A 13,416-nucleotide genomic window follows, 5' to 3' on the forward strand; every position below is an offset into this window, starting at 1 on the left:
TGTTAACTAATATCAGTGAATACAACCTTGTTGTAAAGTGTTACCAATTTTTTTTACTTTCTAAAAAATAAAAAAAACACAAAGTGTAAACAGATGCATTGCCTATTTGAACTCAGTTTAACACACTGGTTATAATCGTCTTTGCTCTAGTCTAACCTGATGACACTGAAGATTTGGCATTTTATTGCATCACAGTGGTTTATTTCTTATAGGGTCATTATTCTGGAGGATGATTTGGAGAAGTTAATGGTTGCTAAGGAGACAGAGGAGATGACGTGCACAGGCTATCAGGAGCTGAAGGAGCGTCTGCAGCTGCTGCAGCCACACATGCAGGCCAGCACCTGCTGTTGGGACGAAACGCTCGCGCAGGTGGAGCGCATGCTGCGCAGGGTCTCCAGCTGCCCAGGTCAGAGGTCATCCTCTTGGCCAAACACAGCAGTCGGGATTAATGCTTTTGTGCTGCACCTCTTGTTGGTTTTCATATTTGATGTTTGATTGTTTAAACTGATCGGAATATTAAATGGTCCAATTTGCAGGTTATTCTGAACATTCTTCCATTGCCGTCTTTACTGAAAATGTTTAATGATAGTTTGGTTGGGGGCCTGGGTAGCTCATAAAGTAAAGACGCTGACTACCACACCTGGAATCACAAGTTCGAATCCAGGGTGTGCTGAGTGTCTACAGTCAGGCTTCCTAAGCAACCAATTGGCCTGGTTGCTAGGGTGTTTAGAGTTGCGTTGGGTTAACCTCCTCGTGGTCGCTATAATGTGGTTCTCGCTCTCGGTGGGGCGCGTGGTGAGTTGTGTGGGGATGCCGCGGAGAATAGCGTGAAGCCTCCACACACGCTAGGTCTCTGCGGTAATGCGCTCATCAAGCCACGTGATAAGATGCGTGTATTGACGGCCTCAGACGCGGAGGCAACTGAGATTCGTCCACCGCCATCCAGATTGAGGCGAGTCACTACACCACCACGAGGACTTAGAGGGCATTGGGAATTGGCCATTCCAAATTGGGGAGAAAAGGGGTGAAAAAAAAAAAAAGAAAAGAAAAATTATAGTCTGGTTAAGTTTAGTTATAAATAAGGCTGCCAATCAAATACATTACATGAAATGCTGATGAAACAATCTAATTAATTTCCTAGATCAATATTTGCTTAGAAAACCCTGAAATTCAGAAATTGTTGAATTGAGAATGATAGGAAAACTACATTTTACGGAATTTATGTACAGGTCAGGGGGCAAAATTAAATGTGTAATTTCTTTATGTGTATAATGTTAAATTGACAATCCTAATTAAAAACAGTTTAGTTTAATATAGTTTAAATGGGGCAGTTGAACTACCGTATGTTTGAGTGTGTATGAGTTCTCTAAATGACGTCCACACTGTACAATAGGTGCATCAGCCCTTGCATGTTTCTGTAGTAACAGCATGCTGCTTGGGAGTATTTTTAGAGTTCCTTATTCAACCATTTTCCCTTACTGCAGTTATTTTAGGGAGCATTAGGGAAGTGGGAGGGCAGGGTAAAAAAGGAAAGAGACAGATGTAGTGGGTGATGTTCTTTACAGAATTAGGCCATAATGCACAAGTCGGTGAAGTCATTAAACACATGATCCCCAGCGTCATTTCATGACTTTCTTCTGCGCTGGTGGTTGTAATACAGCATGGTCAAAGGTCATCTCTACGGTTGTTTGATGTATTTTTGCACGCTAACACACACTGGGTGGCAAACAACTGCAGATATTTTCAGAGTAATAACTTCATTCATTATCCGCTTTTCCACTATTGGGCCAGTGCGAACCAAGGCCATAAACTGGTCAGCTGGGGTCAGTAGCCTTGGACCATGAGCCATGAGACCAAAATCGCTGTGCATTCCCACCATCAGGCCAAAAGCCCCGCAGCATTGCCCTGAAACCCGCCTTTAATATGCCGCCCTGGTGCAAACATCACATTCCCTGCCCATTTCACAAGCTAAAACAAACACGCATGTTATCTAGTTATCTATCTAAGATAATTTAACGTTGACAACTCACCGACTTTAACTCCCAGGTCTCTCCATGAAGAGCATGACGATGTCCCAGCACACCGTCCATGATCTTGAACCATGTAGAGTTCTTCCTTTACAATTTCGTTGTTTTTGCACAGCAGTACAATGACAATAAAGTCTTTAACTTAACTTTGGGCACGCTTTGTCCATTGTGCATCTTAACGGATTTGTAATGTGTCCGCAGTTTTTTTCCATGAGATGATAGGTGTGTGTAGATATGTTGGCACCCAGAGATGTACAAAGTTAGTGATAAACATTCACTTTAATTAAATGATATCGATCAATGAGTCAAAGTTTCTACATTAAAAGATATTAAAGCTTGTTTAACAAATGTTTGCAGAGACTGCTGTACAAAATAGAGTAAATTAAACTCTCTTTTGATGACTGTACACCTGTAGCACAAATGCTAGCATAGCAGCATTGTTTATTAGTTGAGTTGCTAGGAAACAGGTCAAACCCCTGTTATGCTAACGGGAGTGTTGCAGTTTTGGTTGTTTAAACGTCATTTTCCAAGTATCTGGCAATGGAATTCCTTTATGGTCGTAGTTCGGAGAATTAAAGTAGGAATATCCCACATCTGACTTGAATGAAATGCAGCTTGAGTGTCTCGCTAAACTCCGCCTTTGACTTTGACTGTGCCTCAATCCCCATTTGGCCTTCTTTGGCCCAAGGATAATCGGCGTAATAAGCCGGAATAAGCCCAGAAGAGGCACAATTAAGCCCCGGAAGTGACAGTGGGAACGCAACTAGCATGCCTTCATTTGGCCCGACAGTGGAAGCGTGGCTATTTTGGCCATGTTTAATAGTATATAACCTTAGGCTAGATAAAAAAATATGCTGCATATAATATTACATCAAATACTCTTGTAAAATCTTAGTGATAGGCCGCTATGTTGACCAGGCTGATAATATTCTTGCCATTTGGAATCAGATGGGGATCAGGATATGCCCCAGGCAGGATTCAAGTCCACAGAGCCTTTAATTTTGTCAGGAGCCAATGTGCTACTTTCTGCACCACCGCTTCAACAAACAATGAGATCTTGGCCCATTGATTTGTATGTGCCAGGGATGTAAAAACTGATGGAGTTTGCTTTACACAAACACACTAATTAGATACCGTTTATTTGTGTGTGTTCATCAGAGAGTTCAGACCAGCCAAAAGAAACGGCTGCTCCAGAACCCCCTCCTCTTGCCCCTGTTACACACATACAGGACAGAGACCCCGTCCCTGAGGAACAGGTACAGTCTGATTGTGTCTGAAATCCATCACATTGTGAAAGTAAAATGGGTTGCGAATGCCATTTCTTGTTGAATTGAAGCAGGGCCGGTACTAGGATGCAGTATTTTTACCTTTACAATGGGTAGTGGGTTCTCCCTTTGTCTAACCAGGAGGTGCCCCCCTTGGTCATTTTGCTGTCTGGGGTTACAAGAAAAATCTGAAGTATTAGCTTCAGATACACATGCTTAGCAGGGTTCTCATGTTCATGGAAAACCTGAAAATACCAGGGAATTACAAAAGTCATGGAAATTTAAGAGGATCTTAAAAGTCTTAGAACTTTCTGTAGTAAATAAACAGTTTTATAGTTTTGGTTAGACATTGCTCTTGTGTAGAGTACAACTAATTAATTAATTAATTAATTTTATTTATTTATCACACGTTATACATTTGCACATACAGTGCATCCGGAAAGTATTCACAGCGCTTCACTTTTTCCACATTTTTTTATGTTACAGCCTTATTCCAAAATGGATTAAATTCATTATTTTCCTCAAAATTCTACAAACAATACCCCATAATGACAACATGAAAGAAGTTTGTTTGAAATCTTTGCAAATTTATTAAAAATAAAAAACATGTACATAAGTATTCACAGCCTTTGCCATGACACTCAAAATTGAGCTCAGGTGCATCCTGTTTCCACTGATCATCCTTGAGATGTTTCTACAACTTGATTGGAGTCCACCTATGGTAAATTCAGTTGATTGGACATGATTTGGAAAGGCACACACCTGTCTATATAAGGGCCCACAGTTAACAGTGCATGTCCGAGCACAAACCAAGCCATGAAGTCCAAGGAATTGTCTGTAGACCTCCGAGACAGGATTGTATCGAGGCACAGATCTGGGGAAGGGTACAGAAAAATTTCTGCAGCATTGAAGGTCCCAATGAGCACAGTGGCCTCCATCATCCGTAAATGGAAGAAGTTTGGAACCACCAGGACTCTTCCTAGAGCCGGCCGCCCGGTCAAACTGAGCAATCGGGGGAGAAGGGCCTTAGTCAGGGAGGTGACCAAGAACCCGATGGTCACTCTGACAGAGCTCCAGCGTTTCTCTGTGGAGAGAGGAGAACCTTCCAGAAGAACAACCATCTCTGCAGCACTCCACCAGTCAGGCCTGTATGGTAGAGTGGCCAGACGGAAGCCACTCCTCAGTAAAAGGCGCATGACAGCCCGCCTGGAGTTTGCCAAAAGGCACCTGAAGGACTCTCAGACCATGAGAAACAAAGATTGAACTCTTTGGCCTGAATGGCAAGCGTCATGTATGGAGGAAACCAGGCGCCGCTCATCACCTGGTCAATACCATCCCTACAGTGAAGCATGGTGGTGGCAGCATCATGCTGTGGGGATGTTTTTCAGCAGCAGGAACTGGGAGACTAGTCAGGATCGAGGGAAAGATGAATGCAGCAATGTACAGAGACATCCTTGATGAAAACCTGCTCCAGAGCGCTCTGGACCTCAGACTGGGGCGAAGGTTCATCTTCCAACAGGACAACGACCCTAAGCACACAGCCAAGATAACAAAGGAGTGGCTCCGGGACAACTCTGTGAATGTCCTTGAGTGGCCCAGCCAGAGCCCAGACTTGAACCCGATTGAACATCTCTGGAGAGATCTGAAAATGGCTGTGCACTGACGCTGCCCATCCAACCTGATGGAGCTTGAGAGGTCCTGCAAAGAAGAATGAGAGAAACTGCCCAAAAATAGGTGTGCCAAGCTTGTAGCATCATACTCAAAAAGACTTGAGGCTGTAATTGGTGACAAAGGTGCTTCAACAAAGTATTGAGCAAAGGCTGTGAATACTTATGTACATGTGATTTTTTTTTTGTTTTTTATTTTTAATAAATTTGCAAAGATTTCAAACAAACTTCTTTCACGTTGTCATTATGGGGTATTGTTTGTAGAATTTTGAGGAAAATAATGAATTTAATCCATTTTGGAATAAGGTTGTAACATAACAAAATGTGGAAAAAGTGAAGCGCTGTGAATACTTTCCGGATGCACTGTATACAGTGAAATTCTTTTTTTTCACATATCCCAGCTAAGCTGGGGTCAGAGTGCAGGGTCAGCCATGATACGGCTCCCCTGGAGCAGATAGGGTCAAGGGCCTTGCTCAACGGCCCAACAGTGGTATCTTGGCCCCAGAGCCTTAACCGCTGAGCCACCACTGCCCCTATACTGAGTGACTTGTTCTTTTTGAGTTGTAAATATAGTGCTTTTTATAGTCATCATCATGACCGGGTCTAAGTGGGGGCTGGGGCATTGCCCCAAAGATTTGCCTTGAGTCTCCCCAGAAACTCTTGATGCCCCTGCCCTGACTGACAGCGAAACGATCAAGGGGCACTCCGCCCCCCGGACTTGCAAAATGATCAGTGTTGCCCCCACTAAACATACAAGTGCCCCAGCAAAGATCGCATCCTAGTACCGGCCCTGGTCATCATCAGCATTTCTTTGACTATTGAACAAATTCTGTGAATTCTGTGTGATTTAAACTGTGCACAAAGCAAAACTAACTGTATATCTACTAATAAAAAGGAAATATTTGCAAAGATTAATATTAATTCTGTGGCTTATTTGGGATAAATAAAAGGTGTTTTTCTTGGCCAGGAACTGGAGGCATATGTGTCGGATTCTGACTCTGAGACAGAATGGAGAGGGACCTCAGATGTGCTGTCGCCGTGGGAACAAGAGCGTCAGCGGCATGAACGAGAAGAGTCTAGACGTGTTTTACTCGAGCTGAAATCCGTCCTTGGAATTCGAACCTCAGATGGAGAGAGAGACAAACGCAAGCGTCTGCTGTTCAGTGATCAGGGTACTACAAACACAAATAAAAATTCACTTTTAAAGCTACCTTTTTGAATTCGTTATAGGCCATTTGTCTAAGATGCACAAATTTGGTGTGTATCATATAGAGATGCTCCTGACCAAAAAATTATCAAAAGAAATCTTGATCTTTTAAGCATTTATAAGACATGAGTAGATAAAATTTTTGGGTGTGGCCCATAGTGACTAATTGGCCTGTATCTTCTGAGCGCAATATCCAAACGAAAACAAAACTTGGTACACATGGACAACAGGACATTCTGAGGGCACATGCCAAATTTCCCAAATTTTGGTTGCTTGGGGGGCTATAACTTAAGAACACCCTAATGACCATATCAGCGTTTCATCTGGTGGCACTGAAAGATTCAGAGGAAAAAAGAATTGAGATTCTAGTCGAAAACAAATATGTAAATGTGCTTATTAAAGTGCCACCTAGTGTCAGATGGATGTGTGTGTGTGCATCTAAGTAGTGGGGGTGGGAGGGGGCCTCCATTCGGGACCATTTGGGACCATTCCAAGAAGTTTAGGATCTGAAGAGCCACAAGTGTTTTTTTAGACTCTCGAAATTTGCAATTTAACATTACATTTCCTTTAGACCTTTGTTTTGTTGGACAAGAAAAACTAGTCTCATACCATGTGACCCAGATTTATTTTTCAACGATTGAAAATGGGTAAAATTTAACAATTTTTCCGAATAGAGCAAGATTGGGAGCCATTATATTTTACGGATTAACCTTATAGGGCTTTAAAAATTAAGATACCAAAAGGAAAGCTTGTTCTGAACCAGAATCTAAAAGGATATTAAGATATCTGTAAAGGGATAGTTCACCCAAAAAATGAAAATTCTTTCATAATTTACTCACCCCATTTCCATCCGAGATATGCATGACTTTCTTCTATAGAACTCAAATGAAGATTTTTAGAAGAATACTTCAGCTCTGCAGGTCCATACAATGCAAGTGAATGGTGACCAGAACTTTAAATATCCAAAAAGCAACACAAAAAAAAATACAAAAATAAAAATGCCCTCATAAAATTAATCTGTACAACTCCAGTGGTCCATGTCTTGAGAAGAGATATGATGTGAGAAACGGATGAATATTAAAGTCCTTTTTTCTATAAATCTCCACTTTCACTTCCACATTCTTCTTCTTTTGTTTTATGGTGATTCACATTCTTCGTGCATATCGCCACCTACTGTGCAGGGAGGAGAATTTATAGGAAAAAAAATAGTTTAATATTGATCTGTTTCTCACCCACACCTATCATGTTGCTTCTGAAGACATGGATTAAACCACTGGAGTTGTATGGATAACTTTTATGCTGCCTTTATGTGATTTTTGGAGATGCAAAGTTTTGGTCAACATTCACTTGCATTGTATGGACCTACAGAGCTGAAATATTCTTCTAAAAATCTTCATTTGTGTTCTGCAGAAGAAAGGAATTAATTCACATCTGGGATGGCATGAGGGTGAGTAAATGATGAGAGAAATTTCATTTTTGGGTGAACTATCCCTTTAAAACCTCTGGAGTTTTAGGCACTCCAGCTTTGAGAAACAACACACAATAAAGTGTTTTTCCCATTTTTGGACACACACCACTGGCATATAATGCCAAGTCAACTGATTTGAGTAATAGACGTACCTATCTTTATGTAAAAATCAAATAATTATGCTGCCACCTTTCTAAGTTTTTTTATTTATTAATTTTCTGTAATTTTGCTCCAAAATCATTGGCGAAAATTGTCATTTTGAGCCTCCCCTTGAAAATAATTGATCCATGGCATTTGATATTTTGTCTTTCATCATCATTTATATTTATCTTTCTTCAGAAAAAAGAATTAATAAAATCAAAGATTTCTGAAATTTGGTTCATTTGACATGGAATAACCCTACTGTTTCACTTAAAAACTGTCCAGTATTCAGCAGTATGTTAGTATTAAATTCTGAACACAGCCACTGTTTTAACGAATCGTTCGTTTAGACGTTTAATTGTGATGACTCACTCAGTAGTGTAAAAACAAAGTCTGTTCGGAAGGTTTGTTTTAATGATTTGGTTCATTTCAGATAGTCAATGAACAAGTAAAAAAAAAAAATAGATTGATTAAACCATTTGCATCCTTATGCATCATTTCGTTTGTTCTTTATTGAAGCAAAAATAAATACTGCTGTTAACCACTATGTTTTCGAGTTTTATTGTTTAGTATACATTTTAGTAAGGTTTATGTGTTAAATTTATGTGCTAACCTCCACACTTGTTTTTTGTCCTGCTAGCTGCTCTGGGTCCATTTGCTAAGGAAACATCAGAACCAGATACAAACTCTTTAGAGTTGAGTGTTTCAGCTGAACCAACGACTACCGCAGGCAACCATATCATCCAAACATCACAAGAACGACTGATGGCGGAAGAAGAAGAAGAGGAGAATGATAGAGGGAAGCAGACTGAAAATATTAGCAGGGTCGAGGAAGTAAAATATTCAGTGACTGAATTTTACACCGGAGATCCAGAAGTACCTAGAGCAACTATAGATGTCAGTGGGGCGGAGACTGTGGTGGAAATGCAGCTCTTTCAATCAGACGGGCTTATAGATGACGGGCAGGATGGGACACACCCACTCACACCCAGAGTGCCCACCCTCTCTGTGATTGACAGACTGACAGAACTGCATGGCTCAGAGGCGCTCAGTTTTAGCTCCGCCTTGGCCGCCCAGGTTGCGGCACGCTCACATACATTCACTTACATGCAGGAATGTACTTATGGGGACTCGGAGGAGGAAGAGGAAGTGACATCACAGCAGACGAGAGAAAGTGAGGAGGACTGAAATGGCATTTTGCGACATCCGGGATATTTATTCTCATCTTCTTTTAGTTTTATTTATTGAGCTTGATTTCAGGTGCCAGACATCATTGGATGTAGCTGATGTGTGCGTGCGTTTGTTTTGCTCTTTTGTGTGTCTCTGTCTTTAAGTGTGTGTGTGTGTGTGTGTGTGTGTGTGTGTGTGTGTGTGTGTTTGTCAGTAAGAGGGCTATGTGTCTCATGTGATGTCTCAAGTCCACTATCCTCATGACAGGGCTCAGGTACAGACTCATTAATACACAAAATAACAGACCAAAATGTACACATTTACTCGCACACTAACACACATGCACACATCTACATACTTGCTTTCTTGGTCCTGTTTAAATTAAATTTCATGAAGGTCCTTACTCAGAATAACTTAAAAAACTTCAATTAGTCAGTTTGGCTTAATCGCTCTTAAGAAGCCTCTCAAGAACATGTTCCGATTACAGTTCAACCCAAAATCAAGAGAAATTATATTTTGCATAAAAGAAGCCTCATTTTCATTACTGTAATGTGGAAAAAATATGTATTTTATAATAATATTCAACATGATGACTTTCAGTACTGTACTAAAATTAGAAGGATTTTTTTTTTCATGTTACGATAATGCAAATAGTATTTCGTGGTCTGATAGTATTTCATTTGTACAGTAATGAGAATAATATTTTTTCCTCTTAAGTAATGAGAACCTTATTTTTTCACATGACGTATTGAGAATAATATTTTTTTCTCATTACAATTATGAGAATGTGTGTTTTGCTTTACAGTAATGAGAAAAAAAAATGTCATTGCAGTAATGTTGTTTTTCACATTGTGGTAATGTTTTTTTCACATTGCGGTAACCTTTTTTTTTCTTTCACATTGCGGTAACTTTTTTTTTCTTTCACATTGCGGTAACTTTTTCACATTCCAGTAATGTGTTTTTTTGTTGTTTTTTTTTCCACATTCCGGTAATGTTTTTGTTTTTTTTGACATTGCGGTAATGTTTTTTCACATTGCGGTAATGGTTTTTTTTTTATATTGCGGTAATGGTTTTTTTCTTCACATTGCGGTAATGGTTTTTTTTTCATATTGCGGTAATGGTTTTTTTCTTCACATTGCAGTAATATTTTTTTTCACATTGCGGTAATGTTTTTTTAATATTGCGGTAATTGTTTTTTTCTTCACATTGCCGTAATGGTTTTTTTTCACATTACAGTAATGAGAATTATTTTTTTGAATACAGTAATTACTTTTTGCATTACTTTATATTTTTTATTATTACAGAAATTAGAATAGTAGTTTTTTTCCTTTACAGTAATGAGAATTACTTTTTGCATTGCAGTAAGAATAAGATTTTTGTTCACTTATTACAGTAGTGAGAATGCATTTTTTTCCTATTAAGGTAATGAGAAATGCACTTAATTGTCATGTAAATAATGTCAAAACGCAACAATGTTAATGGTCCTAAAAATACAATTTCTTTTTCTTTTAATTTTGGGATGAAATAGGCCCCAGATGTTTTTTCATGGGATTCACCCAATTCTTTTAAACAGTCTAAAAAGAGAGCAACATTCTTGAAAATAGTTTCTTTCCTCTTGAGAAACCTTCCATTTGTATATTTGTGTCTGTACTGTCTTCAGAAAAATAAATAGCTGCCCTGATTTCATTTCATCATCAGAGTTTCTGTACAGTAGCAGCTGGACTTACACCACAAGGTTAGTGCTTCTATGAATTGAATGATAAACATTTGTAGACTTGTTACAGCAGTTCTAAGCTATTAAACGCCTTGAAATTGACAAAGCAGTATGATTTTCTCTTTATTTACAGTGGATCTATTTTTATAAAAGTTCATATACTTAACATTTTTTACTAGTTATTGGGACTTTATTAAAGTAACCAGTACTGGTCTAAAGTCGGTTTAAAGACTCAAGGCTGCCTTCATCTTTCACTGAACCCAGTTTAGACAAAAGAAGAAAAAAAAAAAAAAACTCTTTGGGAAAGGTACCGAGCTGCAGTTGAACTTGCCTTAAACATTTTCCTCTGGAAGGACAGCTGCACTTTACAGTAACAGTGAAATGTTGTATGGAACAGAAAAGGGTATAGATAATGTTGACCTTTAATTATGTGACTGAATGTTTGTGTGGCAATGTTTTTATGTCTACCACTCTGCATGACTTTGAGACTGTCCAACAATCGTCTTGACCATGGCAGAAACTGTCTGTGTGTGTGTTTGTCCTCACTCAACACCAGTTTTGCCTTTTCTAAAGGTTCAAGTTTTTCCTCTCTCCAAAAGTGGCAATCTTGCATTTCGTTTGTGAAATAAAATATATGTACATACATATGTGTGTTTGTCTTTTGTGAAGCACATTAGGAGCAGGTATACAAAAGTTCTTTCAGAAAAAGAAGACTTCCATAAATGCCTAATTCATGAAATGACAGACCCATGGCAAGAGAAAACTTTCATCTAATGTGTGACCCATATGGGCTTTGATATAGTGAGAGTTATTCTGCCATCTACTGGACAAATGTGTGATACTCCTGAAGCTTGTTAAGAACATGTTATATTTCACCCCAAATTCAAAAGAAATTCATTATATATACATGCAGTGCATTCAGAAAGTATTCAGACCCCTTCATTTTTTCACATTTTGTTATGTTGCAGCCTTATGCTAAAATGCTTTAAATTATAAAAAATTTTCACATCAATCTACACTCCATACCCCATAATGACAAAGCAAAAAAAAACAGATTTTTGATAAAATCAAATTTATTAAAAAGAAAAAACTGAAATATGACAGTGACATAAGTATTCAGACCCTTAACCCAGTAGTTCATTGAAGCACCTTTGACAGCGATTACGGCCTCAAGTCTTTTTGGGTATGATGCGACAAGCTTTGCACACCTGGATTTGGGGATTTTCTGCCATTCTTCTCTGCAGATCCTCTCAAACTCTGTCATGTTGGATGGAGACCGTCGGTGGACAGCCATTTTCAGGTCTCTCCAGAGATGTTCAATTGGGTTCAAGTCCGGACTCTGGCTGGGCCACTCAAGGACATTCACAGAGTTGTTCCTAAGCTATACTTGCATTGTCTTGTGTGTGTACTTAGGGTCATTGTCCTGTTGGAAGGTGAACCTTCAACCCAGTCTGAGGTCCTGAGCGCTCTAGATCAGGTTTTCATTAAGGATATCTCTGTATTTTGCTACATTCAGCTTTCCTTCAACCCTGACCAGTCCCCCAGTACCAGCTGCTGAAAAACATCCCCACAACATGATGCTGCCACCACCATGCTTCACTGTATGGATGGTATTGGCCAGGTGATGAGTGGTGCCTGGTTTCCCCCATACATGACGCTTGCCAATCAGGCCAAAGTGTTCAATCTTTGTTTCATCAGACCAGAGAATTTTGTTTTTCATGGTCTGAGAGTCCTTCAGGTGCCTTTTGGCAAACTCCAGGCAGGCTGTCATGTGCCTTTTACTGAGGAGTGGCTACTGTCTGGCTACTCTACCATACAGGCCTGATTGGTGGAGTGCTGCAGAGATGGTTGTTCTTCTGGAAGGTTCTCCTCTCGCCACAGAGAAACGCCAGAGTGATCATCGGGTTCTTGGTCACCTCCCTGACTAAGACCCTTCTCCCCTGATCGCTCAGTTTGGCCAGGCGGCCAGCTCTAGGAAGAGTCCTGGTGGTTCCAAACTTCTTCCATTTACGGATGATGGAGGCCACTGTGCTCATTGGGACCTTCAATGCTGCAGAAATTTTTCTGTATCCTTCCCCAGATCTGTGCCTCGATACAATCCTGTCTCGGAGGTCTACAGACAATTCCTTGGACTTCATGGCTTGGTTTGTGCTCTGACATGCACTGTTAACTGTGGGACCTTATATAGACAGGTGTGTGCCTTTCCAAATCAAGTCCAACCAACTGAATTTACCACAGGTGGACTCCAATCAAGTTGTAGAAACATCTCAAGGATGATCAGTGGAAACAGGATGCACCTGAGCTCAATTTTGAGTGTCATGGCAAAGGCTGTGAATACTTATGTACATGTGATTTTTTTTTTTTTTTTTTTTTTTTTAATAAATTTGCAAAGATTTCAAACAAACTTCTTTCACGTTGTCATTATGGGGTATTGTTTGTAGAATTTTGAGGAAAATAATGAATGTAATCCATTTTGGATACACACACACACACACACACATATATATATATATACACACACACACATATATATATATATATACACACACACACACACACACATACATACATATATATACATATTCAGTGTAAATATATATTATATATAACTACTAAATTTAAATTGTGTCAATGTTCATTACGATTACTTACGAGTTTTACGTACACTATATAGCTACTTTAGAATATGGATATATAATAATAACGTTGGACTCCACGTGGAATAAATTAAATAAACTAGCACTTTTTCTGCGCACA

The 13,416-nt window shown here is 39.5% G+C and overlaps 1 protein-coding gene across 1 annotated transcript in view; it reads left to right on the plus strand.

Annotated features, from left to right (window-relative positions):
- The window catches only part of LOC127436834 (vezatin-like), a 39,760-nt gene extending 29,888 nt beyond the window's left edge, over positions 1 to 9,872 (plus strand). Inside the window, exons 9-12 of the mRNA XM_051691270.1 lie at positions 213 to 406; positions 3,186 to 3,283; positions 5,927 to 6,131; positions 8,416 to 9,872. Of these exons, the coding sequence (XP_051547230.1) occupies positions 213 to 406; positions 3,186 to 3,283; positions 5,927 to 6,131; positions 8,416 to 8,963 (1,045 nt within the window). The 3' untranslated portion in view covers positions 8,964 to 9,872. The remainder of the gene's footprint in view (positions 1 to 212; positions 407 to 3,185; positions 3,284 to 5,926; positions 6,132 to 8,415) is intronic.
- Positions 9,873 to 13,416: the final 3,544 nt, after the last annotated feature.

The sequence above is a fragment of the Myxocyprinus asiaticus genome, chromosome 47 (assembly GCF_019703515.2).
Source record: "Myxocyprinus asiaticus isolate MX2 ecotype Aquarium Trade chromosome 47, UBuf_Myxa_2, whole genome shotgun sequence".
NCBI lineage: Eukaryota > Metazoa > Chordata > Actinopteri > Cypriniformes > Catostomidae > Myxocyprinus > Myxocyprinus asiaticus.